At 37.4% G+C, this 21,541-nt stretch overlaps 1 protein-coding gene across 3 annotated transcripts in view; it reads left to right on the top strand.

Moving 5' to 3' along the window:
- The window catches only part of CUNH11orf74 (chromosome unknown C11orf74 homolog), a 38,568-nt gene extending 17,315 nt beyond the window's left edge, over positions 1-21,253 (top strand). The window contains exons 4-8 of one of the 3 annotated variants that reach the window (XM_026034751.1): positions 4,240-4,403; positions 5,328-5,399; positions 6,728-6,782; positions 12,993-13,123; positions 19,072-21,253. In XM_026034751.1, the coding sequence (XP_025890536.1) occupies positions 4,240-4,403; positions 5,328-5,399; positions 6,728-6,782; positions 12,993-13,123; positions 19,072-19,236 (587 nt within the window). In that variant the 3' untranslated portion in view covers positions 19,237-21,253. Of the gene's footprint in view, positions 1-4,239; positions 4,404-5,327; positions 5,400-6,715; positions 6,783-12,992; positions 13,124-19,071 lie in introns of all 3 variants that reach the window. The other 2 variants (XM_026034752.1, XM_026034749.1) reach the window with 2 other exon arrangements.
- Positions 21,254-21,541: the final 288 nt, after the last annotated feature.

The raw sequence follows: 21,541 nt of genomic DNA, 5'->3' as shown, positions 1-21,541 counted from the left end.
AATAATTTACCCTTCTAAGTTAGTAACAGTCCCRCTGAAATTACTTGCCCCAGTCCATATATTTTTTTATCCTATCTGAGYGTAAGGTTTAATGAACCTTTTGTAAGAAATTGATGCTAGTGAGGAAAGAACCAGACTATGAATATATGGAATATATTAACAGCTGACTTCTTAAATAAAAAACAACAACAACAAAAAACAGAAAAACAATACTTTTTGCTAACTATTTGTGCTTTAATCAGGGCAGGACTAAAGAGATCCAGGGAGAAGACTGTAACAGCCCTGGTGTAAGCTGGGAAGGACTTCGTGSATATTAATGAGTTACACAAGAGAAAAACTACTGTGAGCAGCAGAAATGCCCTTGCTCACTGAAAAGGGGTTGAAGTACCGAAAAGGAAGACCTGCATGTTTGACATTTTGCATGTCCAAGATATGTTTTTATATATATATATATTATATATATATATTCTTTTATATATACATATATATAAATTTGCACTCTTGGGCAATTAAGTTGTTATTCTCTCTGCTTTGACAAAGTATTTCTGCTTTCCCAGTGCCACTGTGAACTCACTGTCATTGAAAATAGTGAGGATTGTAGCTAAATAAGTTTAGACTTTGTATAGTTGGGTGATAGATGATTTGGATGCTAAGGGTTAGCAGATAGTGTATAAGATTAATGGAAAACCTACGACTTTCTTGCATGAAGGAGACCAGGCAGGATACCCCTGAAACACATAAAACAGCACAGCACTAGACAGCTATGTTTAGGCATCTGAATTGCACCTAGATTACTCTGAGTTATGGACGTACGCACAGGCCCTTAATGTTGAATTGGGCCAGGTATTTACTACAGTGATTTATAYATTTAAATGCATGGAAATAGGAAGATAGCTCAAGAATGTAAATCACAGCAGATTTTCCAGGCTAAGTAAATTTGAAATAAAACACTAAGTTGTATTCTGAGTTGTACAATGCACAGAGGGAGACTCTAAATTTTGACAGTTACTGCAGGATTATGTGTGGGAGAAGGTTTGACTGAATTATTAAAAAAAAAAAAAAAAGAAAAAAGAAAATTGCCCTCCCAACAAATTGCTTTTTGAGGCTTGGGAATTTTTGTTATGCCGTGATATTTAGGATAAATTAACTCAGCGCACTACAAGAGAGTTGCAAAGAAGTAAATACAGGTACTTCTACTACGCTAACCTCTGTTACCTTCTCTATTTTGAACATTTCCAGTGATATTTCAGTGAYAGGTCTTGGTCATGTTTTAAAATGCCTCTGGTTCATAGCATATTTTTGCTGTGGATGTGCTTGAAGAATGGAGACAGTAAATGAACATGAAAGTTGTTCTCTTCATCTCTGTGCAAGATAGATACCATGCTACTGTGAGTAAAATTATCTTTTGTTCAGGAGTCTTGTACAAAATCACTCTATCAGTTAAGTCCCAAGTGTTCCATTAAAGTGCAGCTTGGAAGGGATTTAACAGATTCACAGGCCTTCCACTGGCCAGCAATTTGAGGACAATGAAGTAAGTCAGAACTTATGATAATAGCTTTGCTATGTTATATTTTTATAGTTAAATGGACTGTTTCTCATGCTTACCAAATTGTTATAAAGATCTCTGGAATGAATTCATAGAGGGAAATACTTGGTAGTTTATATTGCATAGTCCAGCATTTTGTGCCGAGCCAGAGTTTCCACAGTTTATTATTGATTGCTGTTTCTGCTCTAGTTYTGCACTGTTTCAAACGGAGGACTTTCATCATTCTTCTGGGACTAGTATTTCATCTGATAGACTTCACTGTCAGGAAGTTTTTCYTGATAATCCTGATAGCTCTCTGCTCTGGTTTACGATAAGTGACTCCATTATTCTTTGAAATATGTGCGTGACCAGTGGACATTTTCAAGAGATTTCATTCCAAATTGGAAGACAAAAAGAATTTTAAGCAATATAGAAAATAGATAAATGGACAGAAAGAAGGTATCAAGTGGGACATACTTTGTGATAGAAATATGTTTCAGAAGTCTTCAACGTACTTTCCAGTGACACRCAATTATGATGAATATTTCTCTTGAGAGACTCAGATTTACTTTTCTAGAGAGCTAAGCTGGTTATGTCATTGTTAAGGCACTGACAGTGGAACTTCTCAAAAGTAAAATTGAAAAACTTTCTCTGCAGGAAATATGTGCATGTGGGGGCACCTTCTTCCTGTGCTACTTTCTATCGCATTTTTATCCTTTATTTGGGGCTTTGGTCAGGGGCTGTAAAGGCCAGTGTTGTGCATTTGGGTGTGGGCAGGTTGAGTGCTGTGACTGAACAGCGAGTYGATCACCAGTCTCCGTTTGGACCTTGATGAGAAAATTATGTTTTTCAGAAGTTTCTTCCCAGTTCCCATACATAAAGCAATTCCTGAAGTGTGTACAGTGAGCACGCTGCGTCCTCAGTACCTGTAACTACACTCTATACATTACTTATGTTTGGCTGTGTAATTTACTAATGTGGGTATAGCCTGAAAGACATAATAACCTTTCCTGGCTTCTTAGCCTTTAATATGAAACTTCTGTATTTCATACCTAATATAAAGTAGGAAGTTCCTCTTGCCATTGTCCTATGATAATAAAAGATTGAAGCTTTTTGAGCAGCTTGTGTGATTCTTCCTGTTAAGCTGCGAGACAATAAGAGTATCTTCAAGTAGTATTTTACCTGTCAGGAGTTTCAAAGAGGGCTTCTGGTGTGATACGTCATTTCCACAGCTTGAAAAAGAGAGTGTGTAGGAGGAAGTGATTGCCCATATGTAGTGCTGTTTCCAAATATTGTTTTATGAAAGTACTTATTAARAAGCAGGGAGAAGCCAGATGTCATGTAGAAAAACCTAGGCTTTAGGAATTATCTCCGGTCTCAGAGTTAAAGTCTGTTTGCTAAGTTGTTCTGATCTGGAGCAATTTACTTTTTATGAACTCTGACTCTTATGAGTATGAGTGTCCAGAATGCCAGCCMTTTTAGCATCATCATAACTGGGGCACGGAGCTGTCCATGGCCATTAATAACTCTTTGGGAAAGGGGACTGCTGAATGTACTAACCCTGAGGGCATCATTAAGACTATCTACAAGAATGAATTCAGTGCCTAGAACATATAATTATGCCTTCAAAATGGACTGCAGTGTTTCTTATTGTTGTGAAGTAGATTTTTCAAATTAAAGCATGAAACTTGTTAATTTATTTTTCATTAAGAACATGTGGTGTGAAGTCCATTTGAWTTTATTGTCCTGCCGCTGCTCCATATTTGATAATGGAATTTTTAAAAGAAAAAAGTTGTGCAGTTTCATTTTGACCATGATGAATATATATTTTTTTGCTCTGTGGTAGGGAAAACTATTCAGCATGAGGTCAGAAATCCATACTTCCATCCACATACTTGTCCTAATGTTTAATGGGCTGTTATATCCAGTCTGCAGTGTTGAGATTTGCTTTGGTGATCAGCCATATCCTAATTCTTCTGGCTGCTCTGTGCSCTGTGGACCCGATAGGACTGTCAGCAGAGTTAGTGGTTGTCCTAACTTTGCCGCTGTCATCAAGGGAATTTTTAAAGGTCTGAGAGAGATCTCAGTCTCTCCCCGAATGCCCGCTTTTGTTTTGCAATACTTCTACATTTGCAATATTGCATTTTCTGTGAGGGCCCAATTAGCCATCACTGATGGATAAAATAAACATGAGAGAAAGAATTCCAATCTTTTGTCAATGCACTGTCAAAATCTTTTTTCCAGTCTGTCTTTCAAGATCAGAGGAATCCCTTAGGGAAACCAACCCTGCTTAAACTTCTGCCTTTAATCTTTATTCTCAGGAACTGAACCTCCAGCAGCCAAGTATCACTGACATGCTGCTGTTTGTTAGTCTGACCAAAAAATAAATAATTACTGATAATTTGCTCCCCCACATAGTGAGGTTGCAGGTGTACTCAGGCAAATCAAGCAAGTGATTTATCAAGCTTTCTATGTACTGCATAACCTTTTCAGTGTCAAGGTATAAGGGATATCTATGCACTTAAGGTTAAATTCCATATTCAGCTTTATAGTGAAGACTGATAGATATCTATGCATCATGTGATGTACATGGAAGCTCTGAGGGCAAGTGTAAAGTGGCTATAAAAAAAGAGTCCATATTAGATCTAACAAAACGTTTTTCTCTTTGTTGGATGGTGTATTATGTTATTGCTCTGTTGTGGGTCTCTGTGCAGAAGAAGAGGAGAAGACAATACAAGGAAGCAGAGTGGATTCCCTAACAAAAACATTTTCTGCATCTGAGTTATCCAGCAGAGGTAAAGAGGATGATGGTTCACTTGGAAGAAGTGAAGAGCTGTTGGTGTCTCTCCCACCACATTTGCCAAATGGGAACAAGGTGGTAAGTTAATATTTGTCCATGTGCGCAAGCATCATATTCAGAAAGATAAAAATGTGAGGAGATATACAGTCCAAATGCTAGAGGCTGCCTGCATTATCCCATCTGAGGCAAATATTTAAAGTACTACCCTGGCGTATAACACAGATGTACCTGCTGGGATCACATTTGACAGTGGCATTTGCTCTGCTGAAGAGCTGCCACAATCTGACTGAAAAATCAGGAGTGCTGCAAAGACCATTGTAAAATTTTTGCKACAGGCTGCAGTTAACAGTAGAGGTTGGCATGGTAAGAAGGGAGAAAGTCTTGAGAGTATGGCCAGTGAGAACAGAGTGTGCACAGATTTGCTCTGCTTCTTGGGGATATTAGCAGCGACTGAATTCTGTGTTACTGAAGTTAGATTGCTTCAAAACCCAAAGCAAACAGTAGCCAGGCAGGAGGCACTTTTAATCTTGTGAAACCTATGAAATTAGAGATTTAATGTGCAGGGACAGGAAAACAACAGACATTATCCACAAAAAGTAAGGTGGAAATCTCTGAGTTTCAGCACATTTTTGTCCCACTAACAATCTGAGAACCAAATATAGTAATAGTAGAATGCATTAGAAAATTGCTAGCATAGTAGCACGAGGAAATTATAATGCAATAAACTGGGCACTGTAACCTTATTTCTAGAGGAAAAAAATACTGCTAAAAATAGTACTTATGTTCTAAACACTGCTTCTTAGGTATACTGTGTGCTCCAGGTGATTCAGTCTGAACCTATGTAGGATTTCAGGGGACTGACCTTTGTATGTTCTATTTTCAGAAGAATTGCTTTCTCTTTTTAATAGCATAAAGAGTCTATATGCATAATTTAGTAGGAGCTTTGATTGTGATTTTAGTTCTGTTTCATGCCTATACCCTTTTTTTTTTGCCTGTGTACAGACAGAAATGAGTAAGTGCTGGAAAGCTGGTGGTCCTGATGGAAACAATCTCAGTCTGTCTGAAAGAGTAAAGGTGAGGTTTTCCCTTATTTCCTTCAAAGTGTGAGTTATGAGTAGATCATGACTAATTTTTGTTTCATTCATTTAGAAAGTATTCACAATTTGCTGGTGTTTTTCTTTCCCATCAGCAGGAAAGAGGAATGACAGCAGTGGCATCCAACGTTTTTTAAAATGTTAATGAATGTGTACTTTTTTAGTATACAGGTTGTGTAAGTGCTAATGAGAACACTTATGTGGGTTGTGTAATGGGTGTCAAATCACTTTGGAAAAAATGATCTATGAGCATCTCTAATTACTACATAGAAATACAGAAAACTATCTCGTGCATGTAGTAAATCTGCCTTGGCAACCCTGCTCACAGGCTTTAGCTTTCCTCTAGTGTCTTCAAAGGCTTCCAGTTTGAAGGTGCGAATTTTGACTAAAAAAATGTTCTGTGTGCTCTTCCACTGCTTCAGCTCAGTAAATCAGGTCTTTTGGAGGGGAAACTTTTTAGGGAGAATGAGAACAGTCTCAACTTCTGTTCTCTAAATTACTCTGCAGTTTGTTCCAATTCATGAAGTTCCATTTTCTTCTGCAAGAAGAAACTCTAGGCTTTAGCTAAAGTGATCAGGTGCGTGGGATAAGTGAGAAAGAATTCTAGTTTTTGAGTCATTTTAAGATTTTCAGAATTTCCATATTGTATAGGTAGCAAGACTGCAGAATTCCAAATTTACCTRTAAGCCAAACAAAATCCAAACTCAAAAAAAACCCTKTTGTTTTGTTTTGTCTTTGTTTTATCTTTCTTCACAGTTTGCTTTTAAGAGTCTCTATTTTGAATATTTGTAAGATTCTGCAAGTTTTTACATCGATCATAAAGGCTGAGGAAGACCTTTCACTCTTACCCAGTGCTGCCTCCAGTAAGGGGGGCCTGTTCTGGCCATTGCCCATTCACGTCACCATTAGTGCCAAAACAGGAGGATTAGGGTCTCCTTTGCCTGTAGCTGGTACTGTCTCTGTGTCACACGCTGGAAACTTGCAAAGCTGCTSAGCAGCTTTGCACCTAACTGCATTCCATGAAAATGTCTTATTCCTCCAAAGAATAAAACATTTGTTCCCACCAAGTTCCTGAAAGTTCACTGCCCTTAATATACAACAACTTTGGCAACAGTTCATTGGCTATGCTTAAAAACATTTCCTCCGGGTTATACATTTCAAAAAGAATAAATGCTGCCTTAGAAAACTAAGAAGGTAGAATGGAGATGATGAAGGAGGCAATTTAGTGATTTCCGCTAGTTTTTCTAAGAGGAATGGATATTTTTAATACATTTTCTTATATTTTCTGATTTTGAGCTTTTCCTGCAGGTGGACAAGTTTTTAGATTTGCAAGATATTGACACAAATGAAGAGACATACAGTGGTAAGCTTTCTGCCTTCATATTCCAAATCATTATGTTTGGATTTGAGTGTATTGATTTTCTGTCTTTCATGATTTTGAGAGACAGTTTTGCAGAACTGTTTCTCCTCTAAAAAAGACAGAGTCCCTCAGTTCCTCTACTGCTAAAAGAGTCCCAAGTACTCCAAAACCAAACCACCTAATTCCTCACTCTAACAGGTAATAAGATAATATGTTTCAAACATTCTTTATGATTCTATGTCTTTGTGAGAAGTGATTTTTTTCAACTAAGATTTAGTTTTAGTAACATTTTTACATTTTTCTACCCTTCTATTTAGTATTGAACCGCTTTCTTCAAATAGTAACGTGGTTGCTAAGAGAAAGGTCTATAAAGCGGAAATATTTAATGAAAATATTGTCTCTACTTATTAGAATTATTCATCTCATCCTGGGCTTAATATAGATTGAAGTAATTTTGAACTCACAGTAAAGTTCTCCAGGAATTCCAGCTGTAAGCAAGTTTTGTTGAACTATTCCATACATCTATAATCATTTTAGCTGTCCCAACTCTAAAAAAGTAAATAGAAATCCAGTGCTTGTATATTTACCTACCATAGGTGCTTATGTGGTCTTTATTAGCACCACAGTGGTCTTTATTAAGTACAGAAATCGAGGATTTCTCTTCTGTGTAGCCTTCACATGCACCATTTTTCTTTCCTTTATTAGAACATTGTTCACATTTTAATTTCTACTATAATCTGTTAAAAAAATAGGACTTCTTGGAGGAAAACTAAACATTTTTTTTCTTGTAATACASGGAGGTTTTTGGTCCTATCCAGTACAGTGGAAAAATTCCCAGGTATTCTAGTTCCAGAGGGACCACAAAGTTGAACCATAGTCCCAGCACCAAYATGGCAGGCAGGGCAGTGATGAAAAAAGAGCTTTGATAGAGCTGAGTGACAGTTTACACTGCCACATTCTATACCATGCCTGCCTTTTTTCAGTCATTGATGTGTATTTGTGTATATATCTGTGCTTGTGCACGAGAGTCAATAGTAATTAGAAATATTTGGAAACACATAGTAAAACAGATTGCATTTAAATAAGTTCAGAATTACAGAAAYGATCATCTGCTTGTGCTGTCTGAATATCACTTTACGCTAGCGTGTTTGGAAAATCTTTCAGTTACTGCTTTTATTGGTGATTATAAAAATAATAATCATCATATTACAGCATTGCTGCTGTAGATTAGCACTATGCTAACTACTAGCATTTTATGAGACACTTGCTTTGGCTTCCAGTATCTGCTCTCCTCAGCTCCTCCCATGAGAAAGGATTCTCTACACAAACTGCCTCAGTGCAGGAGGAGGCCGTATCCACCCCTAAGCAATCTGCAGGGCCCATAATAAGAACATTAAGCATTTATATTGTATTTTATTACCTTGAAACACTGCACAGCCAGGAGCTAATTATTCCTGTAAGCTCTGTAAGGAAAGTAAACAGCTTCCAAATTTATACCTGGGAAASCCACAGCCTGGGTCCTGCCCAAAGCTTCACTGGTTATAGTTATTGAGTCAAGATGAAAAATTTCCCCTTGACTCCTAAGTTAGCATGCAGAAAATAGACCTTATAGCTTGATATTTCTCCTAAATGATGAAATTCATTTGATGGGCTTCATGATTACAGAGGTATAATCCTCACCCCTGGTAGAAGGCATTGTAGCAAAAGGCAAATTAGACCAGAAAATGGTAGCTCTGTTATTGTTTGTAATAATMAAGTAATATAAAATAATATCCCTAATGACAACCTCAATGAAGGATTCATTCTGAAGGATTCCAAGTTGTTTATAAATAAGGCAAAGTGTCACACAAATTTGTAAGGCATTCCCCTGCTGGCCTTTTTATGTGTTGCCACCTATAGTCACAATAGACAGCAGTCTTAGTGTTCATGTTGGCAAAACAAGCCAGGGCATGCAGTAGAGAGGATCATACTTTGCTAGCAGAATTGCGACAAGGTTTTATCTCAGCTTTTATCTTTCATTTTGGTGTTATCTCAGTATCTCTGTCCTCCACTAAGCTTTAAGGGCAGACCAGTTAGCCCAGTTAGYAACTGGGCTACTAGCAACAGTACATCACAGCAATAAATTTCAAACTTAATAGGAAGTGTGCCAGTCAAAAGTGGCAGTGTAAAATGCATGGCTGAGAACAGGCATTAAGACATCCTATCTAAACCAATGTTTTGGGGGGCAGCTCTAGCAGAATCACTCTTTGGGGCTTTTCTTATATTCTTTTTTTCCTTCTGTTTTCTTTTTTTTTTCCTTCTTTTTTATTTATTTATTTATTTTTTTTTTTTGTGTTGCTGGTTACTGCAGACAGCCCTGGGATGAAAGCCTGAAGCCAAGGCTGAGCTTTGCACTGTGGGACTCTGGCACATAAAGCCCGACTGGCAAAGTAAAATTGCTTCCCTAAGCCATAGCTTTAGCCCAGAGTGTAAAGACGRCGTGTGGTTGGTGGGCTGTTTAATCTCTCTTTCTCATTAAATTTAATCTCCAACTGTAAGTAGCTTAAGGCAATAATACAAATCATCATGCTTTCTCCTGGGAGAATGCTTAGCACCCATGTTTTGGCACTAGATTTCTGTTCCGGGACTGCTGACAAATCATTTTCTGCAGGCTCAAACACAAATTGGGTTATAACATGGAATATTTGCATAGAACACAAAGTATAGGACGTACACACTTAAGAGRCCGTGAGTGTGTTATCTGTTCAATACAGAAGCAATAAGAACAGGACTGATTGAATGTTGCTTAGGTTAGGATGCACAGGCAAAAATATCACAGTTTTGTCCTAAGCTGGCTTGGAAGTTTAAGATGCCACAAACTTGTTTTTTCCAAATCCCCACTATCTGTCACCTCCCAGAAGAAAACCCGGGTGACTCAGGTACTTTGAAGCTGAGGCCAAGTACAATTATTTGTTTAAACAAGCAAACAGCTTGTTATGCATTTTGTGTCCATATCTATTTTTTTTTTCTTTTTTTTACGTAATCTGTGTTTTCACCTTTGTATTTTGGGCCTATATTTTCATTTGAGAAAATAAGCTCAGAGAACAGGAGTCAAATTCTGTGGATATTTTTGAAGTATGGAGCTCCTCCTCCACCTGTCATTCTCTCTCTCTTTTTTTTTCTTCCTTTCTCTTCTTATCTCCCCAGTCTCCACAACCCATTTAACACTGCTTTGAGAGGATTTCACACAAGGCAGCTCTTTGGGGCTGGCAGCCTGAGAATCAGAAGAGACAACAAAACTTAGCTTTTAAGCTTTTGCTTTTAGCACTCCCCTCTCCTCAGCTTCCATCAACACTATTTTTGTAAAAAGGAGCCTCTGAAAGTGGTAAAACCTGATCTGGTCTGTCTATAATTAGGCATCATTTGGGTACAGTAAAGATAGATAGTAAAGGCATAGAAAAGACTTCAAACTTCTCCACTCCTGTGATTTCAAGTCGGATTTGTCCAACATCATCTCTTCCCTTCTGCCCTATAATTTTAATTAAGATGTCAGTGATATGAAACAAGCAAAGAAACCAATGCTGCGGCGCTCCCAGATGGGTACTGCTTGCTGCAGAGCCATCGAGGGAGGAAGGGACTACAGTTACCAAACTGTAACTACAGGGAAGGCACTACAGCTGCTCAGTCTCCAAACCTGCCCGGCCTGGGCAAGGTCCCAGGGTCTCTCTGCCACCTCAGCCAGGGAGCTGATTCTCCYAGTGTTAGGACAGAGCCCCATTCCAAACCTCTCCTCACTGTTTTGATATCACTGCCTCCTCAATTATCTCTATATATGGTGCCATTGGCAGTATACAAGGCATTCCTGTTGCTAATTAATCACCTCCACAGAGAACATAATTAGCAGCTTAATTAGGATCATCATCCACTAGTGCTGTAGCATTGGCCTGAACCAGCTGTGAAGTAGCCTGGCTAGAACTTACAATAGCCTACAGCTCCCTTGGGAGCTCCAACTGAGAAGGATGACTGTCAAAACTCCCTAATTTTTCTCACTGAAGGAGTTTCTTGATTAAACATTATCAGGGATAGCAGCCTTTACCGATTAGACTTTCATATGCTGTCACACAGCCAGAATAGAGAGACAAAGCTCATTTCTGGCATGTCTACTGGCAAACAAAGGTTGATTACCACATTCTTATGGAGTGATTGAAGGAAATTTGAAACATTGTTTGCATTACTAACAAGCCTTAAAAAATTAGAAGTGACATTCTGAGTATGACAAGGACTTCTTGCTAAAAGCAAAAATAAATTTCCTTCTGTTGTCCTAATTTTAAGAGTTTTCTTTTGAGCCATTGCCAAGACTGTTGCATAACAGTGCTTCCTGCTCATCTTCTCTCCACACATCGGTCTGTTGGGTTAGGGCAAAGGGAATTAYCTCCTACTACAGAAGTAATGAGTGTTCATATCAGGAGGTGGTACAAACTTCTTGATTTTGATGTCCATTGAAACAATAGTGGAAAATCCTATTGCCTTTGGATGAACATTCACATCTTCCCTGTGTCCTATCCAAATAATTTTCACTCCAGTTATGAAAATGAAAATAGCAGTTGCAGAGCATGTAAGGATGTAATATGTACCTATGGACTGGACTCCAAAACTTTCTGTTTTTCAGAAAACTTTCTTAAATAACTGAAACAGAAAGAGCTYATATACTATTTATGCTGAGAACAAGTACTGAAAGTGCATAAATGGCTAGAGATGGACGTAAGTAACCAAGAGAATAGGGCCAAAAGCAGGAAACAACTTACATGGGAATCATGAATCAAAAGATGAAATTTTTGAAATGAGATCCCAAAAGCAAGAACGTCAGTTCCTTAATAAAGAATATTCCACATGAGAAATTAAAAGTGATCATCCTCCTGGCTTTGGAATTACATACAAATACCAGAATAAAAATTAAATGAAGAATTTGATCATCGATTTTTCAGGAAGGCCTACCTAGAAAATATTTTTTTTCAAATTCAGATTTACGGGAAGATGACAGGTCTATAACTCAACTACCCTTGTGAAGGTGAGCAGTTAGAGACCCATGGTCACTTCTTCTCCCTTCTTACACTGTGCCTATGTCCACTCTTGTTTTTTTCATTTGTTGACATTTAGGCAACACTTTGAAAGTTTATTTTGAGATTTCAAGAGAGAATCAAGCTACTAAAATCTAGTATAAAGCTCTATAGAAGCTTGTACATCAACCATAAAAAATAGCAGGTAGATTTACATAATCCTCCAACTAAACTTTGAGACATATGGTCTCCCTAAATTTCTTCATAAAAACTTTACTGAGACAAGTTGGACACATTTGTGCTATAGCGGATCTGAAATTGATTCATGTGAAAAGATATTTCAAAACCTAAGGTATGTCCTTTGGTACTGCCACAGAAAGCAAACTGCTGCTCCCAGTATGACCATTTTGCTTAAGAAGTGTGCAAAAGGAAAGTGAGTCAGAAATTTGAGATTGAGGACTCCAAAGCCACCAAATTTGTGATTGCATTGCAGACTAAATCCTGCTAGCATGGAAAGGCATACAAATCTCCATATGCTAGATATAAAAAAGTCCTCTTTTTTTGGAAAGCTGTGAAAGGAACAAGCATCTATGAAATATCCTTAAAAAACAGGGACATCAGACAATATATAGGCAGGTGGGGGATACTACTACTTCTATCAGATRCTTTTAGTTAACATTTTAGGGAAATGTGGAAAAAGCTTTCTGGAGATTCTTTATGCCCTGTGTACATGCATAMAGTCAAAAGAGAAGAGACTGATTTGCTAATCAGTGGCAAGACAAGGGGTCAGCCGGGCATTTTGTGTCTCCTACTACAGGTCAGGACTTTCCTKCCTTGTTAAGAGATTAATCTAATCCCACATTTTCTCTGAGTTTATGAATTTCTAGATCTAGAGTTTGGCATTCTCAAGAAAGATGAGTCAGCCATCAATTTTTGATCAAATTAGTTTTTTTCCTTTCCTCTTTTATCTAGATTTTAGCTTAGAACTGCATCTGTTATAAAGATAACTACCTGTATTATATATTAAACCACAGTATGTATTATATATTAAAAAACAATGAGAGTACAACACTTTTTGATTAATAAGTTTCTGTCTCTGTATATTGCAGGATTTTAGGTATTATTTTGCTAATTTATAAACTGAATGGGAAGATAAAGCTGATTATTTTGTATTCAGTAGGGTCATTCATTCTTCCAGGAGAGGTGGAAGAGACGACAACATGCTCTACACTTTCCTTTGATCAGCCTGTTCAACAAAAGTTCAGGACTATGCCAGTTAAACAGCCGTCAGGCAGCAAAACTCAAGAGGTACAAACCAGATTTATTTAAAAACTGTTATTTCATAGAATCATAGAATCATAGAATCATAGAATGCCCAAGGTTGGAAGAGACCTCAGAGGTCATTGAGTCCAACCTCCCTGCACACGCAGGGTCACCTAGAGCATATTTCCCATGGTTAGGTGGGAACCGTATTCCTACCTAAGAACTGGGGCATATAGATGGCGTGTGTGCTGTGAGGTAACAGCGAATTGTTAAATAATAAATTTATAAATTAAATTAATTGTTAAAAGTTAAATTAAGAAGTGAATTCTTAAATACATTAAAAGGTAGATGAGATAAAYACTGTGACAGGATACTTCTGCCTACTTTTTTTCCTTATTTCTGACTTTAAACTGTGTGTGGACTTTTTTATATTTAATTGATGTAACTCATAGAATACTTCAGTAAACTTTTGCACTTTTTGACCTTTTAAAAAATTGTAGCTTGTAAAGAATGACAGACCATTTAATTTCCAGTGATTCCAGGATTTTACAAGATACTGCCATTCTCATTTGCGCTGATTGTAGGAATCATCTTCTGCAACAAGCACTTAGTGAGTGATACATCTAACGTGACATTTAAAAGAAAAAAAGATTTTAGGGTACATCATTGTGATCACAATTGGGATTTGATCTCATGGAAATGAGTGGAAGCAAGTTGTSCTGAAGATCCTGAGCATTGTGTAGGTCTGTTGTGGAAAGGTTTGCCTTATGGGATCTCAGGCTTTTATTTAGAAATAATCAATAAAAATTTTATTTAAAATTGTCATTTTCTCTCAGGAGTTCGGTCCTATTCAAATGGTTAAAAGGAGATATGGATTGCTCACAGGCTTATTTTAAGTCATTAAGCTTCCTATCCAAGCAGCTGGTGTGAGCATTAACTTTGGGGATGTTTCTATAGAAAAGAATTCGTCACCACTTTTCCTCTTGCCTGATCATTATAATAGAATCTGCAGCTAGCTTCTGGCTAAAACTGGGTAGTTTTGAAATTTTCATAAGTTTATTGATGTCCCATGGGGCTTAAATCAAGTTTATAAATTGTGTATGACCACTGGAGAATTGATGATTTTGCAGTGCATATGGTTCCTCCTTTCCAGAGCACATTGTATTTGATTCTTCTCAATAAATGCTTAAAAAATTACCATAAAGACCAAGCCTGCTTTGAGAAAAAGTAGATGTTTTAAAATGACCTCTCAAGCTCTAATGCCCACAATTCTGTAAATAAAAATAATCACTCTTTTCTCTAAGCATTGACGTAATTCAAGGTTTTTGCCTTTAGAAATATTCATGGTACRCAAGAAGATCTAAAATGAGGTATTATAGTTTGCTCATCTAATGACATCTGTATAGAACCGCAAGGGAAATAGGATTGTAGGAGCCTGCCGTGTTCAGAAAGGATTGCATATGACTCTAAGCTATAATTTGTGAGAAATAGATGAAGATTCCACTGCATGCAAAATTCATTTTTATTTGAGAAAAACTTGGGTTAGGCAAGAGAAACTGAATATTCTTACACTGGCAAGAGGTTTATTGCATTTTCCAAGAGTAAAGATATATGATTTATATGATTACCACAGCTATTTGGTTGGTGCCAGGCTTCTCAATACTTAAGATGAAGGCACTCTTTCTCTTAAATTATACACAAAYGTGTGCCTTCATTTAGATGTTATAACTGTGGCCTGCTTTTCAGAACTGCAAAGGCTGAACAGGTTCATTTTAAAATCCCTCAATGTTTCAAATGATCATTGCTTTGAAAATTAAGGCTGCTTCTTATGGCAGGACTTGTTCAGAAAAGGGAAAAGATATTCCCTAGAGACATCTCCACTCTGAAACAACACAGTTCGCTACCCATCAAAACACACCTGTTAGGGAAAGGCTTCCTAGTCTGCAGTTTGGTTTTCCATGCCCTCCAAAAAACAAACAAGCTTAATAGCGCAATGTAGATGTAAGAGAGTCTGTACCATGGACATATTTGTGAAAAACTTCAGGGGAATGTCTATATTTCTTAATGTCTTGCTAGTTAAGTTTAATCTACAAAAACAAGCTCTATTAAGATCCAATATATATGTSCCTAATTGTTAAAGAAAAGCTCTTCTCCCTGAAAATGATTCTTCTGTCAAATACAGTCGGGCAGAGGCTTAGTGAACAACACAGGAAATTGTTTGTTTTGGCCAGCAACTTTGCTTCATCTCCTTGCCTGTCTGCTTGGCATACATTCCTGGATTTTGATATATACGCTGCAGCATATATGATCTCCCATAGACCACTGCCAAATGAAGTTGCATCCACTCCATGGTTGAAGCACATTATCACAGATCATTTACCCTCCATACCCAGATATTTATGCTTTCCTTTATTTCTACTTATTAATTAATAACATGAAAGATGGAGTTTTAAAACATGAACAGTGTAAGTTAGTGTCTGCCTTGCAGCTCATTTATTTGTTGCTATTTCCACCCCACATATGTCAGAGTGAAGCTGAATATGTATTTTCTATCCACTCACTATTCACATATGTGTGAAGTGGGGTTCATCTCACCTAAATATAGCTTTAAGTTTAGGCTCATTTGGTYCTGTCATCATGGGAAGACATAAACACTTCCACAAAATGATTCATCCCACTTGCTGCAAGCATTTGTCCTAAGAGGTAAATTACCTCCAGTCAGAAGCTGACTCTCAGACTGCTACTTTTTTGGCTGACTGACTACCAAAATCTAGAAGCCTAACTTCTGTACGGCTGGGATTAGGAAAGATAAATTCTTCCACTTTCCGTCATCTATCTTTAGTTTGAGCATTTGAAAAAAAGTCTTTACAGTGGCTTTCATTTTAGCTTTATATGTGGAATGGAACCTAAGTTATGGAATTTTAAGCCTAACTGGTACCAGTTAGGCATTGACTTCCTTTGGTTTAAGATTTCAATCATAGGTTTCGACTAAGGTTTGCTTATGCTCACTGCTATGCATAAACACAAAAAGAACACAGAAGATTTTATAACTTGAAGACAGGATTTATGCAGTGAAAGAAAATGGATGGATTGTTTCTTTAGGGAGAACAATAAAGACACAGAGTGACTTGTTCAGGTGGGGAAGCAGAAGTAGCAAATGGGCCAAGAGGTATCGTTCACAACCTGGTGCTCCATGCTCAAACTTTATTTTCTCCCAAGGACCCCRGGAAGGTATATACGCCTTTCCCCCAACTTTTTTACACCGTGTTATTGACTTAGTCAGTTTGAATAGACATGAACTCCTCAGTGAGTATGTGTGCTTCCTTGACATAATTTAAATAACTGAATCATACAGTTCCCRTAATTATACAGAAACACAGAAGGACAGGACTGGCTGTTTAGTTAACGGTAACTCCGCATATTAATAAAGAGAACCAAGTTGCCAATTATTAATAGACTTTTAATTAGTAGTCTCAACTTTAAGGTATTTTGCTTACAAGATTACTTTGTAAAATAGCCTTTAGAAAAATACTTGCTATTAATATGAACATTACATTATTCTCTAATTTGGACATGGAGGGGCTGTAAATGATYCTTTCTTCAGATGTGTCTCTGTTTCAGTTAATCACATAGGTAATCTGAAGCAAACTGGCAGTTTTCTAATAGGGCAAAATTCTATTCCAAGAGAGCTTCCGAAAAGATTTCAATTAGATGTTAAATGAGACACCTGGAATTCACATATTTCACTCAGCTCCTTAGGCAAAAATAACAAGATAATAACTTGATCAGCTCAGAGGATTTGGTGTTTTATTGCAAAATGTCTTCCTTTTAAAGTGGATCAGAATTACAGTTTGCAGTCTCAAAATTTTAGATTGCTTGTCTGTGTGGAAGGTTGAGATGAATGGCTTCTTGGGAGAARGAAAAAAGAATACTCAGTGCTTTGAGAGCACACAGATAAATATGCAGTGTGAATAAACTGTTCTGAATGTGCAGTGAATGCATAACTTTTTTTTAACAAAAGCTTTTCCAGTATTTCTCTACATCTGCATCAAATATTACTGCAGTGACAGGAAGGTCGAGACAAAGGCACAATGAATAAGTGTATACTTTCCATTACTATGCTGAAAACAGGAGGAATAGATTTGATTTTGTAGAATCCCAGTGAAGGTTTAATGTAATTTTAAGTACTGCAGTTGGAATTATCTATAAATACAGTTACAAACACTGTTACAGTCAAAGTAACTGAAAAAGTATTTGCATATTGCATTATATTTTAGAAGGATGTTCTGGTCTTCAGCAAAGAAAAGACAGGTAACAAGGAAACCTAGTTACCCGGTTACTGATACCCTTCCTGATGTGGGGTTTTAGTAACCTCTGCCCATGGGAAAGATGAAACTGGTCATGATTGTGATGAACAGGTCCAGGCTCCTTGTGTGCCTGTTTTGCCCCATGTAAACTTGTCTTGAATGTGCTGTTTATAAGAGTTAACTATGGCTTACCTGTAATAGTCTGTGAATATGAGCAAGACAATGTTTGCATACAGAATTAATACCTTTTGCTAGAMCAGTTCTTTCCACGAATGTTCATTGTTAATTCATAAATGCGTATGGTCTACAGTTCTCCAACTAAGATGATTTTTATGCTACAGCAGCTATTGAAGAGCAGGTCCCTAAAGCATGGAAAAATATAGACACTTAGTGAAAATTAAGCAAAACCAGACAAATATTCTGGCTATGCTACAACTTCCATGTTGTGGCAATGGATTTTAACAAGGATGTAGACACTTGCAAAATACTCACCACCGTGTCTAATGATCATATGCCTTGGCCCTGGCAAGGAATCTACTTACCACACTTATCACTTACTAGATGGCATTAACTGAATCCATGCAGCCTCTTCCAAAATGTTACCAGAAATTGTGTGGGATTCTGTGTTTCTAAATTGAGTAGTGACTATAAGATGCTGAGTGTTTTTCCTCTTGTTCAATAAAACAAGCAAGTGCATGTTTAACTTCAGACACCTACATAGTCACTGGTTCGAATAAGCATTCATCAGACATTTGGAAATAAGCATGTGTTTAAATGCTTTGCCAATTTGGGGCTCTCTTTGAGATCTGCTGTCTATCACGGCTGTAATTTCTAGACATGTTCTCCTAACCTCAGGAAGCATCCTGTACTGCTTGGGCAGTGAGTATGCCTCTCCCCTGCCGTTCTGCAATTCATTTTTGGCAGCTATTTACCATAAACCTTTTGTGCTGTAGCCCCCTGCAGTTTCTTATCAGTGTGCAGCTTATCAGAGTTATTCTTTTAAATTATTTTATAAGCAAAGAGATTCTTCTAAGACATTTCAGTGAGAAGTAATACAGAAATGCTATACAATATGTCAGCTAAGCAAGTATTGGCAAATGCAGCAAGACTTTCTGTTCATCGTCCAAGAAATCTAAACTAGCCAATCCCCATTCCTGAGATAGTTAAATTATTAGAGCCTGAAAATCGATTAGATGTCATTCTACTCATTTTATGCATTTCCTCTGCTGGAACTGTGTTTTGGGAAACATGCTATATTAATACCAGATGCAAGTACACTGAAATTTTATGTAATACTAGCCCAGATTTTAAGGATATGGAATCTGTCTTTGAAATTTAACATAGCTGTACATAACTTGTCCATATCCCTGCAGCCCTGCTGCTACAAGTGCTAGAAATGTAATAGATCTGTGCAAAGGAGGTTTTTAGATTCCTTGCCTCAAGCAAAATTAGCTAATGATATTCATTCAGATACAGTACAGTACAAATGGGGCGCATTAAATGGCTTAAATTGGGTCAAATTGAATAATTGAATTTATTCTTTTACTTAAAAACAACTTAATCAGCTGAGAGTGTTRGAGTCTGAAAAAATAGGTTAATTAAATATTAATTAAAAGTTTGTACTTTGAGCTTCCTTGTCATTACTTGCAACAATATTATTTATGTATCTGTTTTTCCTTGCTGCAGCTACTAGGGGATGATGTTCAACCATTCTCACTTGATGAAGAATTTGATTATGACAAYGCGCCTTTGACCCCTAAGTTCTCTGAAGCTGAGCTGAAGGCCATAACAGACTTTTCTGAAGAGAAGAAAATGGAGACAGATGTGAAGTCAGCAGGAGYGGAAGACTGATTCAGATGCACCTTGCATGGCATTCAACAGCATTCAACAGCAGTGCTGTTGAAATAACATTGTAAGGGGGTAAATCTAGTTCCCTGTTTAATCTTGTTATCTGTGTAGTCTGTAACATCCTCAAGATTTTTTTATTTATTCCTCCAAAGTGTCTTCGAGCCCTGAGATTTTCTTTCTGCCTACCTGTCTACCTTCTTCTAGTTCATGCATCCACGGAACAGAAGGGCTGCTGTGTAGTAGCCCCTCAGCCAGCAAGGAAGTACTTTTTTCTCTTTTGTGTGTATGTACATAGACTTGTTTCCCAGAGTGCACGAGGCAKGTGGAAGGGTATCTCCAATGACAGCCATGAATTCTCTTTTCTAGAAGAATCCTTGGGTAGGGTGAAGCCTGCACTGCCTCCAGCAAGCAGGCATGAATAAATGCTCCTTAAAACCAACACAAGCAGATGCAGTTCAGAATAGCTGTATGGGCACTCTAACTTGTACYTGGTAGTGACTCCAGCTCCTGAGTAACTCAAAGCAAGTCCCAGAATTGTCTTTGCCTATTTCATTCCACACTGCAGGTGAGAACTTTATGCAGCCAAGGATTCAGCTTTTAATTTCTCCCTATCTCTATTCAAAGATAGAGAATTATACTAGCAAATAAATCCAGGAATGTTTTTTGTCTCTAGGTTATTTCAGTTCTGCATACAAATAAATATTTGTATTTCCAATAAACTTTTTAAAACAGATGATCAAAATTGACTCTATGCAACTGCTGGTAATTAAAAAATTAACTGTTACTAGAAATCTTCCAGAAAGAAATTGGCACTGAAGCGCTGCCAGATTGCCAGATTTTTTTTTACAGAAGATGATTCCAGATAGTAGTTTAGCACTTAAACTTAGCATCACTCAATACAGAGAACTTTGGGGTTGAGAAAGTATGCATAGTATAGGTGGGAGAGAAGATCTCTTAACATAGGATATTATGTACTCTTGCCATAAGGTGTTTAAAATTCAACTTTTTTCAGCTTATCAAAGGAACTTTCTTCTRTGTGTTTGCTAGAAGGATATGGAGGACACAAACTATACATCAGTCCTACTGGAGTCTTACTACCACTACAGTCAATGACAAAACTTGTTCAAGGATTCAAAACAGTTTTCAGGTCAAATCAACTCCGGAATTTCTACATGCATTTTCTATTCATTTCATTAGCAATTTCCCCCAGTACATTAGGGATACATTCAGCCATTCAGTTCCTTCTCTCATAGGCAGACGATTCTCTTCCCAAATGTTCAGACTACATATTATGCTCTGTAAGGGTCATTCAGTCTATTCATTATATGGTTCTGTTAGATTTGCTGCAGAATATCCCAACAAAATTGGAACCCTCTAATGACATTCATTTTATGTAAAGAAATGGGGATAATGCACTTACATTTACACCACTCATGAGTTATATTTTTGCCTTTTATTAACTGAGATGAATATCACAGTGGAGATTAAGCCACACAGRCTAGATTTTCTGCACATCTCATTCTATTGACCTGCCTCTGTTGTTGTCTTTGCTTTGCTTATGAACCCAGCCTTGTTGGTGAATTCACTGGAAATCGGGGCTGTCTGATGCATCTCCCTAATTCCTTTGTCTCCTTGGCTTCATTAATGTCTGCAGTGCAGTAGACATACAAATCCAAGCTAGTCAGAGAGCTTGTCAGTATTAAACTTGTTGCTTAGGTGGTRTTTGCAGAAGTTCACAGTCTGAATAGATCCTGGGCAATGGAGAGGAGCTCCTTGAATTCTGAAATGAATGGGTTAGGTATCTGAAGAGATGTTTCCTTGGCTGGCCATGATCCAAGCATAGGTATTAAATGCTGAGTTATTCCTCATGGATATAAGATGAAGAGTAATTATTTGCTGAGATAATGATAGTARAAGAAGAGATAACAATTAAGAAAATGAAAAGAGGTGCAGACAGATCTGTCTGACTCAAACATTATTATAGTTTTAAATATATTTCTATTAATGCACAAAGGCATGGTTATATATGGTTGTATACACACAGTAGTACTGAAAGCAAGTAATTCTAGWGCAGAGAGCGCTGACAAGATAATTCAGAACACGAGGAAGAAGGTGGCACAAAAACAAATACCTACTCTTACAGAAAAGACCCTTTGATCCTCTGGCCTTGATTTTGTGCTGCTATAAACTGTCAGAACTCCACCGAGGCAATTTATATTCATACAGAGCAGACAGGACCCTGGTATTTGCAGTTGTAGCTGAAAGAATACGGAGCCATTCATTTAACTTTACTCAATATAAAGCAATG

Source organism: Nothoprocta perdicaria, unplaced genomic scaffold (assembly GCF_003342845.1).
Source record: "Nothoprocta perdicaria isolate Ctin4 unplaced genomic scaffold, notPer1 scaffold_15, whole genome shotgun sequence".
Classification (NCBI taxonomy): Eukaryota; Metazoa; Chordata; class Aves; order Tinamiformes; family Tinamidae; genus Nothoprocta; species Nothoprocta perdicaria.
The sequence above is the reverse complement of the archived record's forward strand: the minus strand, read 5'-3'. Positions and strand labels throughout refer to the sequence as shown.